This window comes from Sebastes umbrosus, chromosome 8, assembly GCF_015220745.1.
Source record: "Sebastes umbrosus isolate fSebUmb1 chromosome 8, fSebUmb1.pri, whole genome shotgun sequence".
NCBI lineage: Eukaryota > Metazoa > Chordata > Actinopteri > Perciformes > Sebastidae > Sebastes > Sebastes umbrosus.
Window position 1 is genome coordinate 18,279,617 of NC_051276.1, and position 13,169 is coordinate 18,292,785.

The following is a 13,169-nucleotide window of genomic DNA, read 5'->3' on the forward strand; positions in this document are numbered from 1 at the left end:
AAGAAGCAAATGTGAAAATGATGCCTTTGTCATTATTTCAATGTCTTGTCTTAAAGTGGAGCTGCTTTATGGACACCATGCACTGATGGAAGATTTTCATGTTGATGTGTTTCTGTTTTTTGCTTTTTTGAAGTCTGCTCAATATGAAAGTATCCACCGTTTGGAGTTTGCATGCAGAAACAAGTCAAACACAATGAAATCACACCAAGTCACATCAGGATAACTAAGAAAGCCAGTAACTTTACTGAAATCTCTGCAAAATACAAATAGCCTTCCCCTCCAGTAGAGGAGACTTTTTATTTCATCCTCATACGTTTTTCACTACATACAGCTGAATCAAGTCCCTTGAGTTACAGAGATGTGGATTTAATTTAATACCATCTTAGTCTCAAGAGGCGACAAAGGCCAGCTTATGCCGCTGAAAGCCGCTGTCGCGTTCCAGAAAACATTAGTTCCAAACCTTCCCCCGTTTTCAGGTTTATACAAGCTACATTTGATACTACAGACTGACTTTTTAAGCATTTTTTAACATATTACTCTTTTTAAAAAATGTCTTTTTCAGCTTTTGAATACAACTTAAATAAACCACAAACACGGTGGAGCAACAGAGAATCCCATATGTGAATGTAGGGACCTTAAGCAATGGTATTACATGGTTATTACACATGGCTGTACAGGTGTATGGTCTCCCCTTTTCACTGTTATCAAAACATCAGCTGAGGTACTGCTTGGGTCAAATTTTGAGGTACCAACATTTAGTCTATTATAATAATGACAAAGAACAACTGATCAACAGGTGATGAAAAAGAACGCCTTCAAATTTAACAAACACAAGAAGAAGAAGAAGAAGAAGAAAAAAAACAAATATGAAGACAAGTTTTCTCTGTGTCTTTGGTTCAAATTGTTGTCAAAACTACACTCTAATCAACCGTCAGGACATGTTGGCATTATTTCAATCAGTGAGCATGATAATTACTGTGTGTGGTGGGCTTTGATCAAGTGGACAGCAAGAATGCGTCTCACATGATCAGGCCTGAATGATTCTACAAATTGTAAATACCAAATACGTTTTCCAATGCACAGGGAGACAAATGAGCAACAAAACAGGTGAATTACTGTGGTTTGGTGTTGACATCCGAAGCTACATTTGACTGACTGAAATTGAAATGTGAAACCAATTGTACATTTTTGAGCAAATTCTTTTTATTGTCTTGTTTCAATGCTTGCAAAAACCATAAAATGAATGTGAAAATAAAAGTTGAATTTTACAACACAGAAATGCCACTGGCTTTGGTTTTCTCCACACTTATGCCGCCTGAAACATCATGTTTATTTTTTTTTTCTCAACCTTTTTGTATTGAATTAAAAAAAAAAAAAAAAGAAGAAGAGAAGAACACCATTATAGAGGCTCTGCCCCTGTTTGACTACACAGACTGTATACAGTAACAACATAGTGAACCTGCATGAAATATGCACACAGAAATATTATAACACTTAAGTGACAGCAGATACGGGAGTGGGAGGCAGAGAGATATGTGGCTAGTTTCATTGTTTTAAAAAAGAGTAAATCAAAAACAGCTATTTATTGAAAATAAAACAATTGTGCTTCTTTCATACCAGCATGATCAATTTGTCCTTTTTGTATCTGACGCCAAACTGTCATGTGACATGTGGTTAAATGATTTGGAACCCTGTTTTTGAAGAGTGGAACATGAGGACGACGCCGAATCGAATTAGGTTTGCAAATGATTGGGGATAATTAATCACAATGCACTTAAATTACATTACATAAATATGATTCAAAAGAAAAATTGTATAGATTGGGCTTGTGCTAAGATTGTGGTGAAGATTTGAAATGGAACTGAACGATGCTAATGTCAAAAACAGGTTTTATGAGATTAACTATACAGTATTAAATTAGATAATTAAGGTTAAGAATGAAATATCTGATGCATTCAAATGCATCTAGATGTGGATTGGAGGGACAGTCATATTTCCTCATCAGTATGACAACCGTGTACATCATGTGTCAACATTTATTTCCGTGTCATCCCCAGTTCCAGTCTCATGACATTTTCCCACTAACAGGATGTGTTTTCCGCATTCAGGCCTGTCTTTTCCTCCGTCACACACAAACACACCTGGCAATGCTTTCCAGCTGGTTTTTAAGGTTAGACTAAATACACGCCCGAACAGCACCGCTCAGGGCTCAAATGAAACAAACCAGACAACATGTGCAACTGCACATAGAAACTCCACTAAGAAACCAACAAAAAAAAAATCATTAGTATATATATTTATATATTAGAAAGCTATACACAAGCATGTTAATTTCACAGATTTTTTTTTTAAAGAATCTTAATATTACCATTATTATATATAATTAGAAATACACGTTTAAAAACAAACCTCTACAAAGATAAAACAGTTCAGCAAAGCATTGGATCTCAGTCTGTTTTTCATGGCTTAGGGCTGCGACGCCCTTTCATTTCCCCCCTCTGGGTGAACTATCCGTCTCTTATTAGCAAAGCTATCAAAAAACACATTCTGGCTTATAGAAACTACAAAAAGCCACAAAAATGCTTTGCATTGTATTCCTTTCATATGAAAATATAAGCAAGTGTATCGTACAATTGTTTTTTATTTTTCCTTTTTTTTGTTTATTAATACTTGAATATTAATACTAGATCCAGAGTTTTTCTTGATTACACTAACGCAGCTCTCAGATCAAAGGGTGGTCCTCGCTCAGCTCCGTTCTTTAAGGTTGAGCGCTAAAATCATCAAAAGGTTCCACGCCTCTATAGCATCGGGTCGGCCTGTTTTACCTGTACAATCCTTCAAATGTTGCATAATAGCTTTTTCATTTAGTGAGTAAATAAATCTTGTAATGTCTGGCAACTTTTGACCCCTGACCCTCCCCCCCTTGACCCTCTATTTACATAAATACGTTGAACCTGCAACATGACATCATCTAATGTTAACACACATTTTTGCAAGGGAGAACTGCAGAGAAGGTATATAGCAATGAAACCGACACTGTACACATGTATTGTTTGTCCAACTCAAGTGCTAAGGTGTTTTCCATTGGACACACACACACTCTCATGTTAATGTTTTTTTTTTCTTTTTTTTGTCTCTAGTCACTGATATACCGCTGAGGCAAAGTGTAAGTACGTTTTATGAAACAGAGTACCTGACTATTTTTTTTGTTTATTTGTTGATATGCATATATGTACACATACACACACGTGTAAATATATATGCATACGTGATTCTTTTTATCCACACACGATACATATTTATGCATAGTTCCCCAACAAAAATACCCCCAGATCCCGAACCCAACCGACACCCACCCTCCCAAACCCCCCATTACAACACCCCACTGGTTTATATAATGTCAATATGTATAGCACACACACTCAGCAAAAAGAAAATAAAAAAAAAATGAAATTACAAACATATTTTTGAAAAGGGCTGTCCCTTTTTCTTTCCTTCAGCGTTAAAGAGATAAAAGGAGAGAGGCCATGGGGTCGGGGCGGTGAGGGACTCGTGATATCGAGTGAGAGGAGGAGGAGGACGGGAGCTGACTTTGGGGGTGGGGGGCATCGTAACGCTGCGTTGTCGGGTGGGGGCTCAGGGTAACTCGGGGGGCACTGCCGGGGAGAGGATGGAGCTATCATGTCGCCCATCCTTCTGAGAGCCGCACCCGTTTGATGGAGGGGCTCTCGCGCTCGTCCAGGGTGGGCCGGCCCAGTCCCAGAGGTGAGTGGAACTCGTTCCTGTGCTCGTCGCGGTCGCTGCCCTCGTGAGAGCTGCTACAACTGCTCAGGCTATCGACGGGGGAGCGTCCCGAGTCCTGGCGGGACGAGGGGTTCTGGGGTTGCGGTACTCCGCCGTAGCCCCCCGTGCTGCTGGTGCGATCTCTAGGAGGAGAAACAGGTTCGGACTTGATGTGCAGGCTTTGAGCAGAGGGCAGGGAGAGATTTGAACCCTGACATAAGTGAGAGCTAGAGCAATTTCTGTAGGAGGGAAAGGAAACGCAAAAAGGGGGTTACAGAGTTACAGAGCAAGAAGTGATTTTAAAGTCACACGCAAACATGCATGCAAGCATACACACACACTCATATTCATGAAAACAGGGAGGTGTGATATTTGTGTCGGACCTTGCAAGTGAAAGTTGAAAAAGGACTCAACAAATAATCTCTTGTGATTCGTGTGCCACATCATGCGTTTCACAACAACACAACACCTCAAATTAAGTTCAGTGCACTCACCCTAGCTGGCCGAGGGCTGAATGCTGCATGTTCTGAAGGTGTTGCTGCTGCCACCCGCTCATTGAGCCGAGGTGAAGGGAGCTGCCGCTGTTGAAGCCAGACAGGGAGGACAGGTCTGCACTATTCAGGGAATACTCTGTGTGCAAAACACACGGGGAAGAAAAGGAAGAGGAGGATGAAGATTAGAGGTCATTCACAGAAGTTGAAGCAAAGTGGCAAAGAGAAGGCAGCTCGGATAAATGCTGCTGTGATGTTACATGAATGTGTTTGTTGGTGTGGTGATAGCACCCTCTGGTGTTAGACCGTTGTATAACACTTACATTTGGGAAGTAGATTTCAAAAGAAACACTTCAAACGAGTCAAATAATAATTTTTACACTTGATTTGTTGTGTTATTTGGGTATAGTGCAGTGTAACTGAAACTATACTACGCTACATTATCTTAAACATATAGAACGTAATTAGCATATGTTATTGAATAGTACAAAGTAGGGATGCACTGATAGTGAATCGGATATTGGGCCAATACTGATGTATACTGATCAGGTATTGGTGACAATGGGGCTGATCTATTCAATTCAATTCTATGTTTATATACTATATACATTATATACTGACATTTAAATTCCTGTTTACTTTTTGACCAATTTGTTGCTGCAAAAAAAGGTTTACACTTGAATTGTAATTCCTGTTAATTTTAAAGATTTTACCAGCATGCTGGTATTTTAATAATAAATAAAAATTCAAAGAATGTATATCGATGTATTTACAGTGTAACATTTTGTTTTACAAAGTTTGTAAAGCAATGCTTAAGTCAAGCCTGATGTTGCCTGACACATAAAATAATGATCCCAGTCACTTCAACACAGTGAGGCATACAGCTTATTAATTAAACGCTATCGGATCGGTACTCCGTATCGCTCGATACCCAAAGACCAGGTATCGGGACTGAAAAGGTCTGATCGGTTCATCCCTAGTATAAAGATCACACAGTACGTACCGGTACCATAAGAAGTAGAGATGGCAGATGGGTAGCCGCCCATGCCTTGTCCTGGAAGAGTGGGAGTTGCTACTGAGACCACTGGGGTGGCCAATGACTGAGCAGACTGGGAGTTGTTTATTCTCTGGTTCTGTGACAGAGGAAAGGAAAGACACAGAGAGCAAGAGAGAGAACATGAAATCAACTCCCAGACAAAACAAACAAAAAACTGCAATAAACCAAGAAAGTTTTTTTTTTTTTTCTTTCATTTTCTTTCTTTCACTCAACAGATGCTGAGAGAATGAATGTGATGCCAACTTCTGGGGAAATTAATCACTTGACATGCGGCACGGCTGAACCCTGCCAACCCTATCATTTACCACCCTTTCCGAGGGCCCACTGTCGCTATAGTAACACCATCGGTCTCCAAGGCAACGCAGGGTAGCGACGGCAAGGGAGAGGCACTTTACTGTAGCCGAAGAGGGGAGGGTTTGGCAGAAAAATAATGCCGTTTTGATGCAAAATTAAAGAGTAGCCTACTCTTTTGTTGCCCTTCGTTTCTACATTCTGAGTAACAAACACTGCGATCTGTACGTGAGTGGCGTGAGAAGAAAAGATAAAAGGAAGGAAGGGTGGAGTAGATACACAAGGGCTGAGGCAGAAAAAGAGGCCAGGCTGCTTTTGCTCTGACACACCACTGGATGGCACTACGTGCCCTCACAAAATGTCACGAGAGGTGACATTGGAGCCTTCAGCAGAGTCAGCAACAATAAAGGTGAAAGTTACTCTGGAGTCGGGACCGCTTTTCTCAAAAATCGAGCTGTAATAATCTCAGTAGTGATGGAAAAAATGAATGCAAATTAAGACGTCAGACGTTCTACAAGGCACATTTTGACAACTATCTTAACCAGTTTCTTTTTAGTAAACCTTTCAAGTTTCAGATTTTAAGGCCCTTTTAAGGTTGTTTTGATTTCTAAATCAGAGTGGCAGTCTGACTTACCAATAGCAGATCGACATCCTCAGACTGACGGCATTAAAAGGGGGAGGGTAATAAATTCAAATTAGTAAGAATATAGAAGTGGTGGATCTAGGGATGGAGCTGCTGTAGGACTGAGCCAACGGACACAGAACTAAAAAAGAGGACGCTAAGAACTATTTTAACTCTACTAACTTAACGCACCTTAGAAAGAGAGGAGAAAGAAATATCAGGGCCTATAAGCGCCCACCTACGCACACACACACACACACACACACACACACACAGCAGAGGAAATATATCTGACAGTATATCAGACTTGGGCGAGAAGTAAATTTTTAAGAAGATGCCGAGGCACATGGGAAAACAACAAAAAAAATGTCATGTACCAAAAGTCACGCGTATCGCAAACATAACCTCATCAACCCAAGTCTGATACGGAGAGATGAAAGCAGGAGATGGGACATGAAAGGAAATCAACAATAGCAAACACACACACACCCATAGATAGGAAGATATACAGTAGGGAGATGGAAAGAGAAAGATTACTCACGATGGAGGGCATGTTGTTCTTGACGCCGGGGGGGATGAGCACACGTAGGTCAGGTTTGCGGTTGTTCATGCCTAAGTTCATGGGCGGGGGAGACTTGGCCTGCATGTTCTTGTTCATGCCACCCGGAGAGACCAGCAGACCTGGCGAGTTGCGATGGTTCCCATATCCATTTCCTGGGAGAACAGAGAAAAGGAACAGAGAAATATTAAATATACTTGAATATGTGATTAAACCTGCTTCTGAAATCCTGCTGTTCATGACAGTGGAGCCTAATGAAGAACTACAGGAATCCATTTGCTCTCATCTCTACTTCCTGCGGTAGACATTTTATTACTTCACCAGTCTGAAGACATATATAAATGGTGTTTTATGCACACTGGCGGGGGCAGATAGTCAAACAAGCGCACAGTTTTTTCGCCTTGATGATCACCACTGTTTGCTTGGCAGCCGTACAATGAAGGCAGGCACCCACTTGAGAGGACCTCACCCTCCACCTCTGTCACTGTCAGTTAAGGCTACATGTGCCCTGCAACAGCCAGCGAATCGTGTAAAAACATCTAATTACGGGTAGCAAAACCACAGAGGGATGGGACCCATCATTTGGCCATCAGAGCTAAACACATGTGTGGTTCTTCCAGACAAAGACCCTGCTTTGGGATTGCCACCAGATCTGCAGTCCCCTAAATATGGAGGGGCCAAGTGCGGCACCCGTTTCCTCCTCGAAAAACACGGTGGGGCGAAATCCCAGCAACATCATTAAAAAAAAAAAAAAAACGGAGAGTGGAGCATTCTTGCAAGCAACATAGTCTTTGTTTCTAACCCAATCCCGCAGGCTGTTTTTCCCCTTACTTCTCCTTCCTTCTTCTTCCAAGGGGTAGAACACAGGGCACTGTGTGGACGTTCCCACTTGAAAGACGGGCAGGAATTATACGTTAGACATAAATGAATTTCCTAATCATATACTCCGGGGGAAAATGAGTCGCAGATGTCTTCCTGGGCAATTTCCCTGCGCTGATCTTTGTTTAATTTGAGAGCGAGGTTTTTGTTGTTTGGAAATGAAAAGTCTCAAAAGCTCAATTTGAACAATCTGAAGAGTAAACGGCCGCTAGCGGTGAGAGAAAATGAGAAAAACAGTGTGTGTGAGACTGCCGGAGTGTGGATGTGTTTGTGCCTCTGCTGGCATGATGTGTGAGCATGTACAAGTTGATGTTAACAACGTAGACTTTGTGCGTTATTGTATGTTTTGCTGTATATAATTCTGCATGTGCATGATTTTGCATGAGCACCATTTTTCTGTCACTCTCAGTGTACATAAGCACAGTGCGACTTGTACGTTCGAGCCATGCATATGGATGCACGTGTGTGTTTTGTATTGGACCCTCTTAGTTCCAGTGTCAGTCTCACATTAGCAAAGAGGCAGCTGCCTCTTCAGTTTTCCCGCTCTCTCATTCTCATGGCTGGCCCTTTGTGAGATTGAGTGGGTGCATGTGGAGACAGATGAATGAGACCTCACACACACATAAAACACGCAGACACGCCGCACATATGCACACTTTGGTAAATAACCCAGCAGGAAGTACATCAGTGTTTCTCTACAGATGAATAAAAAAAAAAAACAGAGCTATAGAGAGACATTAATACACACTTTGGTCAAGATGACACAGACTTCATCTCGGTGACAGTTAATCAGACATCTGTGTATTGCCACCCTGTGGAGATGGCTGCAGTCCAGTCAATTATCTGCTAGACGGCTATGATCATGAGTGGCACAGGCCTGTCCTTAAGCACTTCAAAAGTAAAATCATTGGCTAATTAAGCTAATGAAGCCAGGGCTGTGACTCAAATCTTTCTATTCCGCAGCTCGATCACACTGATTTTAGGACAGTTGCATTCAATAGGGACACGTTGGCTCGACCATCATATCAGCCGAAGACATCCAGAGTTCATTTTCGACTCTCTTCTTCTAATGCTACTTTGCACGGTCGAGCTGCGGCACAGGCTGGCGTCAACCGTTTACAGGAAGCACCAAAATTAAACATAGCCCAGCCAGGAGGCTGTTTTGCTGCTCACACATTCATAGAGAACAACATCTGATCTGAGATGCAGATAAACAGCTTTTTGCTATTTCTGAGGTGTGAAGGGGACAGCTGAGGTCAAAGCTGAAGGATTGCAATCTGTCTCTGTAGGTGCCATGGTTACAAGTTAGCGTACTTGGAGATACATGTGTTTGACAAGCCACCCCTAGAGTCTTCATTCTCTCTCTCTCTCTCTCTCTCTGTGTCACACACACACACACACACACACACACACACACACAGACACACACAGACACAAAGGAGAGGTGTGGTTAAACTCATGTACATTTTACTGTTACTGAACAAATTTCTGATGTCCTGTTGTGGTCTAACAGGCGCGCTCCGTTCTATTCCCCATACACACACACTCTTCCGTTGCGGTTTGGCCAAATGTGCATTCAACCCTGAATTCTCCAACTGAACCAAGGTGTCACGCTCGCGCTTGCAACTTGTACAGTTGGTGCCAAGATTGAGACACACATTGTTTGATCTGCTGAACCTGACTCCTTGTCAGTTCTTGTACGTATGCTTTTTAGCTCGTGTTTCTGTGTGTTTTTGACCAGAGATGTCTTCGAGATGGAGCTTGTATGCAACTCGTTTGCGGGAGTAATTGGTGCGAGAGGTGACAAGAGTTTCCCGTTAATTCTTCGCAGCGAGCGAAGTGCTGATCGGAGCATATAGATGACAGCTACATAATTGCACAAATGGGAGGTGGGAGGTTTTTACAAGCTGGGGCCTCGGTCCGGAGCTCCCACCATCAGCTCCCTTTCTACCCCTTCACTCACGTTCTGTATCTCTCCTCACCTCGCGCTCTCTCCTAGCCAAACAAAGGAGTTGACAGATTGAACACATACGGTTTATAAATGAGCGAATGTACGCACGCACGTACACACTTCGCACAATATTTCACATAGAAGAGACATGATGACTCAGCCTTTTCTGTAACATGCCCTATTTGCACTGGACTAGAATTACCTGGGGATCTCGTGTGATTTAGACTTCACCCCCATGTCTGGGTTTCACGCTGCATTTGCACAGGATGAACAAAAAGCCTGTGTTTCAATTCAATTTAGAAGCCAAATCCCACTGATTATCTCCAGATATGATTGAAACATCTTCATGCTAATGCTGCAAAGAACAGGAACTCTTAAGTTTGTATCTTCTACAAGGGAAGTCAAGTACATGATATACTTGCAGTTCAAGTAGTTTAAAGTCATCACAACAGTGTTGCTAGGCAACTAACAACAAAAAATGGACTTCGCCTTGTTCCCTTAAAAAATAGAGAAGGATTTTATGCTTATTGCAACTTTTTAATTATTATAAACAATATACAAAAGAAGAAAATGAAAGTAACTATGACAACTATAGCTATGACATTTTTAAAAATGTCAGTTTGTGTCATGACTTGTGAAGCAGCCTGTTCAAATGGACTATTCTCATAAAGGTGGAAACCATGGAAATCACATACTAAGCACTACATACCCAACAGGCGTACTATCGTTCAACATACTTTTGTGTGTATAAATCTTTTCGGACGCACTGAACTGTAATTTACGTCGTCGCTTCCTGAGAGCCTCCTTGCCGGTTGGAGACGAGTAACCATGGTAATCCGAACCTCATGTGACCAAAACGCCTATTTGTGAGAATCAAAGTCTGAACCAATTTTAAATATATATTACGCCTAACAAAGTGAAATCTTACACTTACAGTTAAACTGAAGTGTTATTGATGTTACAGAGCTGTCCGCCAACGTCTGTTATGAACTTTGCATGTCACTACTGCATTGCATTGTGGGATATTTATGCCGCCATAGTGTCCAGCGTTGCATACTGTAATATTTCACAGTAAATAGTATGCAATTTGCGTACCATCGGTTTCATACTAAGGTTTTGGACATCTCACACACTGTTTTAATGTACTAATTATCATGTTAGTATGGAATTTCGGAGGCAACCCATGACTCCATGGCACCACACAGTATATAGCTACACAAGCCTACTGAATTTCCTCTAAATAAACTATCAAATCTCTTATTTCCACTTTTACCTGCATCATTGTTAGCCCGGAAAAGGAAGAAAGGAATCTTTTGTGAAAAGAAAAAATATATAAAACTGAGACAATTTACTGAGATGACTGTTGTTTGGTAAAATGTAAATAATCAGCGGTGGAATTATAACTTTACAGATTGAGGACACGGCAGATTCTCATGGGATTAAGACAAACTTCCTTCTAAACTACAGGTAATGCTAATTCCATGTGACTTGGGCTTCAGAAGCTGTCATTTTCTTTCTTTACAGACAGTGGAACCATGACATCTGAGGTACTAAGGAAGTGTTGTGTTTATGTGTATGCCTGAACCACACACACATCCACACACACACTCACAAGGCACCTCCTATGTGACTTAGGCCACTCATGAACGGGCCAGACAGCTACTTGTACAATCAGCTTATCAAAACTCACCGTGAGCAGAAGAGGAACATTAAACCCGTCTTTGTGGTGCCACAGCGGCTGGGCCACCTCACACTGAGTCACTTAGAGGAACATCATTAAAATGGCTGACCAAGTTCACAGAACACTTCCATCTGTGTTCCCCCCACTGTTTCTCCTTTGCACACATGCTTCCACCATCAGTGGATATTCATCACTGGGGTTCCCCCCCTCCCAACACACACACATACGCTCTTTCTCTCTCCCCTCTCGATGAGATTTAAGAGAGCTTTTGAATGGAATCTTTTAGCTCCCACATGACTCTCTCTCTCCACGTCGTGTTTTTCGCTGCTGCCGAGCGACGCGCGGCTCTCACAGAGCGCCTCTGTTCCTTTCGCCGCGGTGACACAAAGGCTACATTTGAAGCATGCTCTGCAGCACGCCGTCGTCGGAACACACGCCACAACAAATGGTCCTGTTGTGTGTGTGTGTGTGTGAGATGAGTGACCAGACAGAGAAACCAGGCATTGACCCTTTGTGATGTAGCCCTAGGGTCCAGACAAGGCTGCCCAGCTGTACCCCTCTGACCCCCCCCCCGCCCCACCACTCTCCATTTTACACTGTATGTCAAGGCTTTAAAATTTAACCCTTTAAAAGGGAGCCATAAACTTGGGCCTGACATGTCCTCAGGGACAAATCCATTGACACACAGAAGCTAACACATAAGATTCCTTACACATGTTCCTCAGACTGCTCCACTCTCCGCGGGATCATTATGGCATGGTGAGCCTCTCCAAACATTGAATTAATTTAGTTGCAGACATATGATAGCAGTTAGTGTGTGTGTGTGTGTATGTGTGTGTGTGCTCCAAATGGGAGCTTTGGGTGTTGTCATTTTGAATTTACATCCAAATCCAAGAGGCGGTAGACATAAAGAGATGGCTCATCATACAAGAAACAGACAAAAATCCAGCATCTCTTCTGACTGCCCGTCAGTCAATCTGCTGCTTCAGTATTTAGTGCGACTTTATTTCTGTTTCCCCACACTTGTTCTAGCGTTTTATAGCTGAACGCGGGCAGGATGTGTCACAGCCCCGGCACTGGGCAAACATTCCCAGATGAACTCCACGACCACTAACATCAACACATCATGGACAAAATCTCCACTCGGGTTTGGGTTACTATTAGTCATGCATTTTATGGCCCAGAGTGGGTGAGTGGGTGCCATGTATGTGTGTGTGTATGTGTGGGTGTATGTGTGTGTGTTCGCAGACAACTGTGAGCGAGAAGAGGAGGCCATTCTTACCAGCACTGGAGCCTGCGCCAGTGGTGAGGTCAGCACCCATGAGGCCACCTGAAAGATGAAAGAGAGCAAAAGAGAGAAAACCATTAGAGCACAGACACCCACGTTAACATCCACTCTGCCTCCTGTCTCTTACCTCGCTGGCCTTTCAGAAGCTAACTCGATTTAATCACAATCCACTGTGTGTGTGTGTGTGTGTGTGTGTGTGTCAGTGCATCATATGTGTACTGATACTAGAAGTAATACTGCGTCCCACTCTGAGCAACTGGACACTGCGAGTGGCTACATTAAAGCCAAGAAAAATGACACATTATTATTTTTAAGCCATGCGAGGTGGAAGAGAGGGAGGGTCCAGAGAGCGCGCGGTTTGGTGTGGATGCTGAGAGCGCCAAAACTCATATTTAGTTTGTGCTAGCGCTTCTAGCATCCAGTTGTAATGACAGGGTGAGGGTGTGGGCAGCAGCCTTTCAGACCAGAGGGACAGAAAAAGGACTTTGGACAACAATAACAAACCAACAGGCCTGATTTGCTTATGTCACCAGCAGCTCGAAGCCTATACATAGGGCCAGACATCCC

General features: G+C 42.6%; 1 protein-coding gene across 13 annotated transcripts in view; it reads right to left on the reverse strand.

Moving 5' to 3' along the window:
- Positions 1 to 214: 214 nt before the first annotated feature.
- The window catches only part of mef2cb (myocyte enhancer factor 2cb), a 76,432-nt gene continuing 63,477 nt past the window's right edge, over positions 215 to 13,169 (reverse strand). For all 13 annotated transcript variants that reach the window (XM_037778238.1, XM_037778235.1, XM_037778248.1 and 10 more), the window contains 5 exons: positions 12,597 to 12,644; positions 6,786 to 6,958; positions 5,278 to 5,407; positions 4,278 to 4,413; positions 215 to 4,022 (listed from right to left, as the gene is read on the reverse strand). In XM_037778238.1, coding sequence (XP_037634166.1) covers positions 3,680 to 4,022; positions 4,278 to 4,413; positions 5,278 to 5,407; positions 6,786 to 6,958; positions 12,597 to 12,644 — 830 coding nt within the window. In that variant the 3' untranslated portion in view covers positions 215 to 3,679. The remainder of the gene's footprint in view (positions 4,023 to 4,277; positions 4,414 to 5,277; positions 5,408 to 6,785; positions 6,959 to 12,596; positions 12,645 to 13,169) is intronic.